This window comes from Carlito syrichta, unplaced genomic scaffold, assembly GCF_000164805.1.
Source record: "Carlito syrichta isolate Samal-C Ts95f unplaced genomic scaffold, Tarsius_syrichta-2.0.1 Scaffold305149, whole genome shotgun sequence".
Classification (NCBI taxonomy): domain Eukaryota; kingdom Metazoa; phylum Chordata; class Mammalia; order Primates; family Tarsiidae; genus Carlito; species Carlito syrichta.
This window is the reverse complement of record NW_007249245.1, coordinates 1,125,863-1,139,185: the sequence shown is the minus strand read 5'-3', so window position 1 is coordinate 1,139,185 and position 13,323 is coordinate 1,125,863. Positions and strand designations below refer to the sequence as shown.

The window sequence follows — 13,323 nt, the reverse complement described above, 5'->3', positions numbered from 1 at the left end:
ACAAGGAAAAAGAAGTCTGTACATATTCAGTACAGACACAATCAACAATCCTTTATTTTTTCAAATATTTTGATTGCTGTTTGTTGAATCCACAGGTGTGGAACCCATGGATGTAGAGGGTCAACTATATAGGCATATATGTAAATGCTGTATCTTTATGAAAATAATTATATTTCCGAAATAATAATGGAAGAATACAATGTTTTAAATATTTTTGAAAATATTTAGAAGTCTAGCTTAATGAAAGACAACTGGATTCTCATAATTGCTTCAACATTTAATCGAATACAATATGTGGTTTTGGTTGAAGTCAATAAAGAAAATAAAGCCTCTGACAAACATATAGAAAAGGGTATTTTAATGGTTTTTCAGACAATTGTGATATTCTTCTTTGATACTATGGTTAAGTTCTACTAGTGGTAGTTTCTTAAAGGTTGGTTGCAAAGTGGAATTGAATATGAAACCATACAGAACTTTTCTTGCTTTCATACTTTGTTACCTTAGAATCCATTGGTCTGTCTTGCACTTTGAATCAATCTTTTACCTATTCAGAACTTGGTAGCATCATGCATTGGTCATTTGGAATGACCAATTTACTGACTTGTGCAGATCTCACAAATGTTAACACATTATATGACTTTTAAAAACAAAAACATTTGTTAAATCACCACAAAAGTCTTTAAGTATTGGGGAGCTATTAAACTTATGGTAGCCACTCCAAAAGTTTTCCAAAATTTTCATTTTTACTAGAAATGTTGAATTTTATCATTGGCAAAAAATACTGTAAGGTTTCTTTTTTTAATGACAGGCTAACTTTATTTTTAAGAAAATGTGAAAATGTCTGCCAGATACTCAAGTGTGAATAGCCATAGTTTATCTGTTAGTTCTTTCAAGTAAAAATGGTGTTCTATGGCATAGGTGGCTAGCTCTGCCTGCAACTCTAATAATTACACAATGGTCTTTCTCAAGACATGCATCTTACTTTGGACACTACAGAAGTGCTTTATGTATGCTTCCCATTTTCTCACACAGAACATAAAAAGAAGTAAACACACAAGGGTTGAGATATAATATAATTAATTTAATTTTACTGCTTCATCAAAGGAGTAAGAAAGTGGCATCATTTTTACCATGAGCTTGTGGTTGTGAAGAATACAACAACTGCCTGTACAGTTTTGTACCACTGCCTTGAGTGCTGCAAGCCAGCAGTTTTCCCATCATGGTTTTTGTACCATTAGTACAAATTTCAGCATGGTCAAAATGCTGTCAAAAAGATCATTAGTGTCTTCTTTTTGCTATGAAAATAGTTTTGATGTAACAGACCTCTTGCATGAACCACATGTTGAGAACCACTGATAAAGTATATCTTTCTTAGAGGATGTCAGGCTGTACATATAGAAGGTGTCAACTCGAATAGACTGTGACCTTGAGGCTCAATTACTATGATAGATGCTTCAGATACAAGGTGCCATGTTAAGAACAAAGATATATATGTAGTATTTGAGGGAAAGAAATAAGATAAGTTATTGGTAGACATACACTTTTGTAGATCTGTAGATCTTTGGGGTGAAAGGACAGATTTCTGAATTTGTCATCATAATAAGCATGTTGATAGAAAAATGCATGAGGTAATATACTTCCGATTCTTAAATTTTCCTCATGCTTTGTAATGATAGCTTCTACTTATTAAAACCTTACTTATGACTTAAGAACTCTGCCTCTAAGTATTTAGTATACATCATCTCAATTCTTCTAACACTACAATGAAGATTTTACATATGAACAAACACTGTGGCTCAGAGGGAATAAGTAACTTGCTCAGTATAGTTTAGGGGTAGGAACTAGATTCGAAATCAGAACTTTGTGATCTCAGAATCCTGCTTACAATTTCTATACAATAACATCTTATAGGTTATATAATATCCTAGAATTTTTTAAACATAGAAATGGTAACAAAAAGAAAAAAATATATGTGTGTGTGTATATATATATATATTCCTGCTCTTGGATACACACTAAATGTAAATTCCTATAATTAGTGGCAGCTCCTTTATTTTTTAAACACAGTTTTACTAAAAAAAAAGGGAATAATAGCCAGGAAAATAATTACAAGTTGTATTGAACAAGAATAATAATTGGTCTGAAAGTAAAGAAGAGAGAATTGGAATTAATTCAGTGCCTCAGAACAAAGATGTTACTGAGCACTTACTGTGTGCTAGGCAATTGGTATGCCAGCATGCAGCTTACAGGCCAATAGTGAGGTTGATATAAAATAGTTACATTAATATTTACATAGTTATTCATCATTAATGCCAAATTCTCCCCACTGAATTTTTGAGCCAGAATTAATAGTCTCTGATGCTGATTTTGAAGAAAAGGAACTATTGGGGAAGAGTAGGTTGTTGAAACTGTACTTACATGCTATTTTACAGACAGCATACTTTTTAAATAATAGCATGTGTTCACACATCTATTTAATATATTCTAATTGAGTTCTGCATAAGGACTTTCAACCAATTGTTCTTATTGTTGTTAAATACATTTTTCTTGGAACTTTTAGTGGAAGAATGCTTTCTTTTTTGGCTCAACTGTTTTATATTCTGTTCTCATAGATGAGGTGAAACAAACAAGTCAATGTAATTCTGATATTAACCCAAATTAAACTTAGACAGACGTCATTGTGTTTGTATTCTCACCTCCTGCTGATGTGCCCAGCCCTCTAGGACGTAAAGCTCTGGGTGAGGCTTGCTGTAGAGGCAGATGTGGCCACCTGGGAAACTTTCTTTCAACCCATTACTACACTGAATCAGCCACCTTATACAGTCAGCTCCTTAATAATTTTTCATTTTCTCTATTAAAAAAAGACCACAAAGTCTTGGCTTATTATAAGTAATCCAGTTTGCCCCATAATGATACAGTGAATTATATACTTTCCTAAAGTTAATCATTCAAGATCTCACTTCCTTCCCTGCAGGCAAGAGCCATTATATTTTACACATGACTCCCAGCTGGTTTCCATTGAGGCCTTCAAAATCTATTTGAACACTGAGAACTTTAAGAAGAGCTGCTGCTTTATCTTTCTTCGTCAACTTTTGTCATGGTACCATTAGGTCCTTTTGTTTACAAAGTTTTCTGTTTTGAAGGCAGAGAAACAACTTGTGTCCATATTATAATTGTGCTTTGTGACAGGGCCAGGAACTTTGGGATTGTGTTTTGTAGTTGATGTCTCTTTTAAATATATTTGCAATTTCTCTCTTTTCATTGCCATCTTCATGTCCATTTATAGACATACATGTCATATTTCATCCCAGAGAGATTGTAACAAATAAGTAAGAAGGAACCTGTTAGATTTTTAACTCTGTGTTTGTTTATGTCCTACCTATATTTCATCAACCCTTATTTGTTGGATAAAAGAATCCTTATAAAAAAGCTTTGAGAATTAATAAGTTTAAATTTTTTAAAACTATTTTAACCCAAGACTGTTTTAACTGTAATACCTTTCAGGTAAGATAAGCACCTCTGATGAAGAAGGCAGTAATCAGTTAACTGTAAATTAACTATTCTTTTGAGGAAGACATGCCAGTGCATACTTCTGGATGTTTTGTGATACTGTTGCCATCTGTGATATTCCGATGAAAGTCCAGTAGTATATTATAAGCTGGATCTTCCTTACTTAATATGTACATCTGTAAATATTCTTCCTTCTCTCTAGTAATAGTAGCAGTTTTCAAGTCCTACTGTACTTTTGGCTGGTTGAGACTACAGGAGCAGAGTTAACTGAGGGCTTTCCGTTACCCCAAAAGTAGAATGCCATGCTCTGCATGCTCTGGCCCTGGCCACTTCTCAGATGTCATTTCTCTCTAGCATAGGTCTATCAGTACTTTCTTTGGTGAGGGAAATGCTCTGTGTCTGTACTGTCCATTGTGGCCGTGTACAAGTGGCACGATTGAGCACTTGAAATGTGGCCAATGAGACTGAGGAACTGAGAGTTTTTTGGTTTGTTTGCTTGTTTTAATTTAAATGTAAATTAAATGTACCAAGTATATTCTTGCCTCGTGGCCTTTTTGCTTACAGTTCTGGTATCTGAAATTCTCTTCTTCATGGCCGGGCCTCTCTTCCTTCAGGCCTCGCTCCAATGCTACCTCCTTGGGGATCCTCCCCTGAGTCACCTTATCTCAAATAACATCCCTCCTCGCCAATGTCCCCATGATGCACTTTCTACTGCTGCTTGTAGTATTTATTCTTACCTGTTAGGGTGATCTATCTTCTCTGCTCTAGAGACTTGGTTCACTTTTTCTATATAATTGTGCTCAGAGAAGCCAGGAGAGCACAGTGTTTAAGGGCATGAACTTTAAAATCAGATAGATACACTGTTCAGATAGAAAACCCTGTTCTGCTACTTACAACTATACCCTTAAATAAATTTCCTATACTCTCCAAACTCCAGTTTTCCTGTAATAAAATGGGGTAAAAATACCCACCTCCAGGATTACTGTGAAAAGTAAATAACGTAAAATAGCATTTAGGTCAGTGTGTGACTTATAGTAAACTTTGAGTGATTATTATTATTGTTATTATTATTGAAGCTTCTTAGATATGTCATTACTGTGGACACTGATTATCATATTGAAAAATCAACAGCAAAAGCTATGGAAAAGAAAGAGACTTTTTAGTAAATCATTCAGAACTCTCTTTATGGAAATGATGGGAAATGAATTTGTTGACTAGATTAATTAAAGTTTAATTGTAATGGGAAAAATTCAAACAACAGAAGTAGGAATGAACTGACAGTCTTTAGTATGCAAAGGTTAATCGTAAAAGGGAGCGGGTGGCTATCATTAAGGAATGGCAGATTCCATTATTTGGGAAAATCATGTGTGGAGGTTATACCTAAGGAGCACATAAAGATCAACTACTGGGCCCCTTAAAAAAATGTATACTGAGAAGTGGTATAGTTTGCATAAAGTAAAATGCATACATCTTAACTGTACTACAGCTCAGCTCGATAGTCTCAATAGTCTTTTAGACATATATACATCCATATATACATACTGTTTATATGTGACATCCAAGTCAATATAGAGAATATTTGCAACATCCCAGAAGGCTAGGTCTTGCCTAGCCTTCCACTCAGTAAATCTCAGAGGCAGCCATTATGCTGACTGACATCTGTCAATACAGACTTTTCCTGTTTTTTCTATTCTTATATGCCTTAGTTTTTCTTATTCTTGGCTTTTACATAAATGGAATAATCATTTATGGTTAAAGACAGTTTTTAGCCTTTCCCATCTGACTTTTTTCATTCAATCATAAGTAGGTGCTATCAGTGGGTTTTTCCCTTACCACTGGACCCATTTTGGAAAAAAGGGAAAAAAGCATCATGCCGAAAGTCCATGGTCTTGCCAGTTTAGCATAAACAGGTGGGAACATAATCAATTAAACTCAATATAAAGAAAATCCCAGAAAATTGTAATCTGGTGTATGAAGAAAATAGTTAGGAAAGAAAACTGTTCATTTGGCAGGGCATTCTCTTAGTTGAAACAACTGTGAATTCTATGATGTAAAAAATTAATCAGCCAGAAATATATGCCTAAACTGTCAGATGAGGCTAGGAATGAAACTGCTTTTAGGTCCATTCATCAGCAATCAGTGACATGACCCTCAGGGTACTTGCTTGGGACAGAGACCAAATTTGATTCATTCTAGTTAACTAACAGGGAATTGAGAACATGTTCTGAGAAATTCAAACAGAAAAACTAAAATTCAGTTAGGTGGGAGTTCAGAAACTTGTTCTGTGAAGAAGAGGCTAAAAAAGAGTTGACATTATTCAGTCAAGATGTGAGAAGATGAAGAAAAGATGACTTCATTCTGCCCTTTAGATGAGAGGATTTTAGAAGATAATTTGGATCGGTTTTCCTGTCTAGGGAAGGCCATCTTTTAAGAATCAGACCTTGCTCTGACTTTGCTCAGAATACTTAAATCGCTGCATGAAAACACTATATGATATTAAGAAGAATTAGCAAATGACTACACAAGAAATTATGTGATTATTTTGCTACGAATTGTCTAGAGACAATAACTGTCTGCCTGGAGTAATTAGAACATTTTGGGGTATATGAAGTTAGTTGGGGTAGATAACTTTGGGAATCTTTTAATTTTAGATATTATGTGTATTCAGGTTAAAGGGAGTTATAGCCGGAGAGAAGTGTCAGTGTAATGGAAAAAGTTCAACCATTTTGTTAATTTGTAAGACAATTTCAATTTAGCAATGCTCATTAGGACATTCTGTATTTTGCCTGTTCTTTCCTTATCTGTTAGAAGATGCTGGGTGATATCACTTAACCTTCTTCATGTAGATGTTGTCATGCTACCCAACTCACTATAGTATGTTGGCTTGCCAGAAACTATTTCACTTTGTATATAATTTCTCTTGCTATTACTTCTCTTGAGAAGCATATTCCTGGTCTGTGATGGGCAGTGGCTTTGTCATAGTTCCCTGGAAACCTACTTTCTCAGACTGCCAGCTCCCTGTGTTTATGATTTCCAATTTAAAGAATTCTTCTGAGATACTACACGTGTCTAGATTGTTCTTGATCCACACAGCACTTCTGTGAAGAACTCTCAGGATCCAATAAGTCAATTCATGTGACGGTCTTAGACCTGCCTGGCAGAGTTGGCATTTGCTGAATGGTAGCTGCTGTTCTTTCTCAACTCCATGTTTGCCTTCTCTGTCCATGTGCATTATTGCTGCTCTGTTCTAGAAAACAAGAGGGAGGGAAGCAGGCCAATTGGTTGGACCTAAAGAGAAGAACAAATGCGATCATGCAGAAAGATTATAGTAACTTCAAAGTATAGTTTTGGAAAATCTCTTTAAACCTAACCAATGCACAATGGAAAATCCCTAAAGAACCAATCTAATTATTCAATTAAATGGAACCATTATGCTGACTTTTACTACAGAAGGCAAGCATAATTTAGAAAATGGGGCATTTTAATTCTCTTTTGTTTTCCAATTAGCACAATTGCTCTAATGGGGAGCACTCCTGCTTGAGTGTCTGTTCTTCAAGTATGTACTCTGTTCATAATTTCAGTCTCTTGCTTGCCAAACACTGATGTCCTCACCTGTTGACACAGAGGTTGACTCATTATAAAGCTCCTGCTGTCCCAATCCTAGCCTCAGAGCAAATGTCATCCTGCCGTGACAGCCGACCTGAGTGGCCCCAACCCTACGCAGCCCTTTTTTCCCTGCCTGCCTGGTGTAATTAGGATGTGGAGGAGCCGAGCTCTCACTTTTTTGCTGATCTAGCTTCCCACAACAGACCACATGAGCTGACTTTTAGTTGAAAGTGGTAACGAAATGCTAAGAACATTCATTTTAATTGGTAGTCATCATACGGACTTGAGTGCCACTGTTTTATAATCTTGTGTTTTGGATTTCTTTCTGCTGCTAGCGGTTGGCTTATTATGACAGATATTTTTATTTACTTCTGATTATTCTTTTTTATTATTACTTGATTACTCATTATTATTTGAAAGCCTTAAACCTCTTCTGCTTATTATTGCCTTATTTAGGTAACAATACCATGTGCCTGATATTTATTAAATTCTCTATAAAAGACTGATATTTTCATATTGGTGGAGAAATCTATTTTCACCATATCGCCCCCAGGACTAGGATGAATAGCAGAGGTTTTTTTGTTTTTGTTGTTTTGTTTTTTTAAATCCTTGCTTTGATGTTGATGTTTCTTAGCTGAAAGGCATGGATCACAGGGGTAGTACATGAGTGTGTGATGGTGGTAGGAAAGGAAGTGGGGATGGTTCTTTAATGTAACTAGACATCTTTTCTTCTCCATTGATTGGACTTAGGACTTACGTCTCCTGAACTCTGGAAAATGTTCAGTTGTTTCTCCAGTATGAGAAACATCACATAAAATATGAGAGAATGGTAAAAGGAGAGACATGTGTTTTTTAAAAATTGAACTCACTGTTCCTAAAAGTTTGGGGAGCATCCAGAAAGTGAGGCATGGATCTCTGTGTGAAATATGATCTTTGCATTTGGCATTGGCATGACACATTTTAATAGGGAAGAACACAGTAGCCTTTTAATTCTATTCTATTGTAGCTGAAGAAGTTGTAAGGTGTGAGCAGTGGGTGAGCGTCCCCTCCAAGGTCTTAGGCTCCCCGTCTCCCTCCATGAAGTCAGTCTCATGTAGGTCTGTGCTGAGAGCAGGGGCAGAGTTCCTCGAACCACCTCCTCTGTATCTTTCTTTTATCAGACTTGGGTTGTTAATAACTTAATATTAGATAGTGGCAAAATTATTTCACACAGAGATTATGTTGAAGAAGTAATTATGAAGATCAAGGGTAAGCTTGCCTAACAAGGGTTTGACTTTTTAATATTTTTAATGAGTGAGAAATAGGTAGAGATAAATGAGAAATTATTTAAATTACAACAACTGGTAAACCTTAACATTAGGGAACAAACCCAGAAATTAGGAAGCATATCACATCACAAGATTGATTAACTTATAATGAGATTGAGAAGGCCCATCTATATGAATATAAGATAGTCATTTAAAATTCAAAATTTAAGAAACAGTTATGTCTTTAATTTGGAAGTTTGAATATGTTTTTAGCACATTTAAAATCTAAAGGATCAAAATCAGAATGAAAGAAAATAAAGTGGTTTCTAATTTTACAAAGGATTGATTTTTCTGGCACAAGTACCAATTATTCCTCTATAATTCTTTCAGAGAACTATGTGGCTGATAATAATAATTCCTATTATTTGTTGGATGTTTGCTCTAAGCCAGAGTTGGGGCAACTATGACCCACGAGCTAAATCCAATTGTATTAGAACATAGTCCTGCTCATTTTTTGTGTTGAATAGAGCTGTGTATTTGCTACAGAGACTGTATGGCCCTGTGAAGCCTCAAATATTTAATCTCTGGCCCTTTACTGAAAAAGTTTGCCGATCCCTGATTTAAGTCAAGTGCTCTTCTTTACGGCAATTATGTCATTTAATCCCTACATGTACACCCCTCTGAGGTCAGTTTCTTATCCTTCTTTTACAGATGATGAAATTGAGGCTTAAAGACAGTAAGTGACTTGCCCACTGATATTCAGCTAAGTGGAAGGGTTTGCACTTAAAGCCATGATGTCTGATTGTTAGAGTCTACACTTTCCCTCTGTGTCCAGTTTTGTGTCACTAACCTTCAGAAAGGTGGCGTATCTTAAGTCTCTGACCATGGGCAACACATGACATAACTTCTTTATCCTTTGGAATATCACTGTTAGCAAATATTGCTATTATGAACGTCTTGTTTTGCGGACAAGATTCTAAATCTCCAGAAATGCTTTTAAACTTTCCAAAGACCTAACTTTACAAACGACCGAAGTACAACTCCAGTGCTAGATAGATAGCACATACTGCAGAGGGCTGATGGCTTTTGAAAGGTAAAGTCATAAGTCAAAGGTTATTTTTCTTTTTCTCTTTTACATCAGGTCCTTCACAGACAGCAGTCTCAGCCAGCCAAGGAGAGTTCCCCTCCCAGAGAAGAAGCACCTCCCCCACCTCCTCCAACTGAAGACAGTTGTGCCAAAAAACCCCGGTCTCGCACAAAGATCTCCTTAGAAGCCCTGGGGATCCTCCAAAGCTTTATTCATGATGTAGGCCTGTACCCTGACCAGGAAGCCATCCACACGCTCTCTGCCCAGCTGGATCTCCCCAAACACACCATCATCAAGTTCTTCCAGAACCAGCGGTACCACGTGAAGCATCATGGGAAGCTGAAGGAGCACCTGGGCTCTGCCGTGGACGTGGCTGAGTATAAGGACGAGGAGCTGCTGACCGAATCTGAGGAGAACGACAGCGAGGAAGGCTCCGAGGAGATGTACAAAGTGGAGGCGGAGGAAGAGAACGCTGACAAAAGCAAGGCAGCGCCCACCGAAATTGACCAGAGATAATGTGAACTCCTACCAGGCAAAGCAATACATCGGTCCAAGGATTTTCTGCTTTAGTTTCTTAAAAAGAAAAATTTTTTTTTGGCTTTATTTTTGTCTTTTCGTGTCTGTCTGTTTTGTTTTTCTTACCCTTTTTGACATTTCTTAGTTGCACAGGATACACCTACAGACTGAATAAGTTCAGTATTTCCGAATCAGACATCGCCTTGGCAAAGACACTCAAGTGTTACACTTTGTGCGGTCTTCATGACTGAATCCTCATCATTGTAATCACAGGAGACTCTGCCTTCATGATCCTTGCACTTATGGAAGCTACGTCAAGCAAGTTCCGGGATGAAGAGACCTATGAAATGAATGAAGGAAGCTACCGTGTGTGTGTATATGTATATGTATATATCTCTATATTTACATATATATATTAAAATTGCATGGGACAGAGAACTTTACAATCTGAAAGAATAGACTGTGAAATGCGTTCTTAAAGAAAAGACTTGTTTATGTATTAAAAAAACCACTTCACAGTGAGTCGCTTTGGCTTTTTGATAAACTGCGGCCTGCTCTCAGGGTGGGGTGACTATTTTTGAATTCCTATTTATTTTTTTGTGTTTGTCCCTGATTTTTTTTTAATTCTATGGCTTCCTATCTGGCAGCTTAATGGGTAATTTTGAGGTATGTATTTAACAAAATAAATCAACACTGCCAAAAAAAAAAAAGAGAGAGAGAGAGAGAGAGAAAGAAGAAAGTAAAGTGAAAAAATTCAGGGCACATTAAAATGATACAAGTCAAATTATTCTTAAAGACACAATGCACACTTAAAATGCCTCAGTACCTTCCGTTATTCAATTTGTCATTACTGTAGTGAACAGATGCATTTCTGTGAAATTCCAAATAAGTAAAACCGAAATTCAGTGCAGAGGAAACTTGTCCATTAGTGCAAGTCTTGACAAAAAAATGACATTTTGATATTGGACATATGGAATTCATAGTATGAGCCACATTTTGTTATGAAATTTATTTACCTGCTTGTGGCTTCAAATCTTAAAATTATAAGCCTGCTCATTTAAAAGTTGTTGCTTTTTTTAAAAAATAGAAAATAGTTCAGTGTAATATTAAGTTAGAGAAGAAGTTGCTGCCCAGTTAAAGGGGCTCACTCTCAAATAAATCTCCATCCCTCCCTCTCCCAAAAGACATTTCTTATTTCTCTTTGGGCTTCCTCTTCTTCGTGCACATTCCATCCACCTAGCCAAACATTTGTGGTCCCTGAATTCTCCCGTCCCTTTTGCTGGGATGTCAGCCCAGACGAGAACCTGTCTTTGAATCGTTGTCTAGTTCCGTGCAATAGAGTACGTAAAACGATTTCAGTAGAGTTATCTACTCCTCCTAAAAGGAAACATTGTCTCAGTTACTTACATAGCAGTTACTCTCCGTAAAGCAGAACTAATGCTGACTGGTTGTTGAGTGGGATGAGCATTAAAGCTGCAATCTACTATAGTTCTCCAGATCTCCTTCTGCTTCCTGTCAAACACCAGTAGCATTACTTGCCACTTCTACTTACAGTCATTGCAAGAGGAGACCTCACCTTCAGGACTGGCCTCGTGAACCTACTCCATGCTTTAAAATGGCCATTAAACAGTCCCACATGGTTGGATTTTTTTATTTTGTTTTTTGAGTTGTGCTCTCACGCAACCTTGTCAAAGACCTCATGCAATATCACTTTGAAAGTTATTTTCTGTTTACTACACAAACATTGTAATATAACTGTTAATACTATTTATATATTTGAAAGGTATAAAAGGTAGGAGTTAAAAAAAAAACCTCTATGTGTAGATATTAACTCAGAACTTACAATATACAGGGAGAAGACATGTTGCAATACAAGCTAATTCTAGCTGCTCAGTAACCTCTGGAGTTTTTAAAGGGACATTTTCCTGTACTTTTTCAAATAATGATGTTTAAAAAATTATCTTGACATGAGCGTCATATACCTTTGCAAAAGGAGGGTTGTTTGCAGATCCACTCTGGGCCCATCCTCCTGTTTCTGTAGTGTGCTGCAGCTCTAATCAGAAAGTCCGTGGTTGCTGCTTCCTGATCTCCGAGTTACTCTTTCCAAATTGTCTTCTTACACTGTTGCTGAAGGTCACTCCGTACATGTAATGGAAACTGATTTTTTGCCAAGCTCTTACAAGGTGGTTCATCTATCGATGGCATCCGCATTTGGTATCTTTTACACTTCAACCAAAAATTTATTAGGTATTTTTCAATGCTAAGTCTTGCCTTTTATTTTTTAATTTCACTGCCAAGTTTGCAGTGGTTCTAAGTGAATCTGTGGGCATTTTAGCCTGTGGTCTTGCCAGATCTTTGCGAATTACAATGCATATATGTCTATTTATTCAATATCTGTCATATAATATCTATTTGGAAGAAGAAACTTTCTCTTGTAGTGCCTCTTGACAAAGCACAATTTCCCACCTTTTTTTTTTTTTTTTTTTTTTTGTGAAATGAAAAAAACAAATTGTGTTTTATTGCGGTATCAACAATGTGAATAAGGATTAACATATTGTAAATGTTCTTTTTTCCATGTAAATCAACTATCTTTGTTATCACTAAGTGATAATTAATTTTTAACTTATGTGCATTGTTAGGCTGTTAGAATTTTTTGGTTGTTAAAATAAACGCATTCAATAAATATGACTTCGTTTGTCAAGTATTTTACTGGGCATTGCTTTCTATTTTAGTTAATTTTTCATGCAGAGTGAGACCCGGTGAGTCTAAGGAAAATCCATACCCTTATTTTAGAAACAAGACAGTGGTGCCCGCAATTACAGATGTCTGGGACGTGTACAGTGTGTGTATCTAATTGCATATGTGAATGTGTGTGTCTTCTTGCATATATAAATACATGCATGCTCTGATCCTGGTGCTGGCAACCAGGAGAGTCATTTATCCAATTGTTTTGCCGTATACAAACAAAACTCAAATGTATAAAGATATATTTATGGACTGCTTCTTTATTTTTTTAATGAATATTTTCTGTTTATAATTAAAAAACCACAAACGACTGCATGTCAGGAGACTTTTGGAGCACATATGCCCATGGTTAATGGACATAATAAAAGTCTTTTATATTTAGAGCTAGGATACCATAATGTGTGCATAGAGGAATGCCGGAAGGATTGATGTACTTGAGAAATGTGTGAAAACGATTTTTTAGAAAGTGCTTACAATGGAAAAAGTTGCTCAAAAACCTAAAGTTAATAAGGAAAGAGCAAGTGCTTTGCTTCAGAACTGGCAAAGAGAAAGTAAATGAAAGTGACTTTGTTTTCTTTTGATATTATAAATGTTTTTCCTACTTTTTTCTTT

At 36.2% G+C, this 13,323-nt stretch overlaps 1 protein-coding gene across 1 annotated transcript in view; it reads left to right on the top strand.

Moving 5' to 3' along the window:
- SATB2 (SATB homeobox 2) overlaps nt 1-12,654 on the top strand; it is a 183,737-nt gene extending 171,083 nt beyond the window's left edge. Inside the window, exon 11 of the mRNA XM_008061216.2 lies at nt 9,505-12,654. Within this exon, the coding sequence (XP_008059407.1) occupies nt 9,505-9,966 (462 nt within the window). The 3' untranslated portion in view covers nt 9,967-12,654. The remainder of the gene's footprint in view (nt 1-9,504) is intronic.
- Nucleotides 12,655-13,323: the final 669 nt, after the last annotated feature.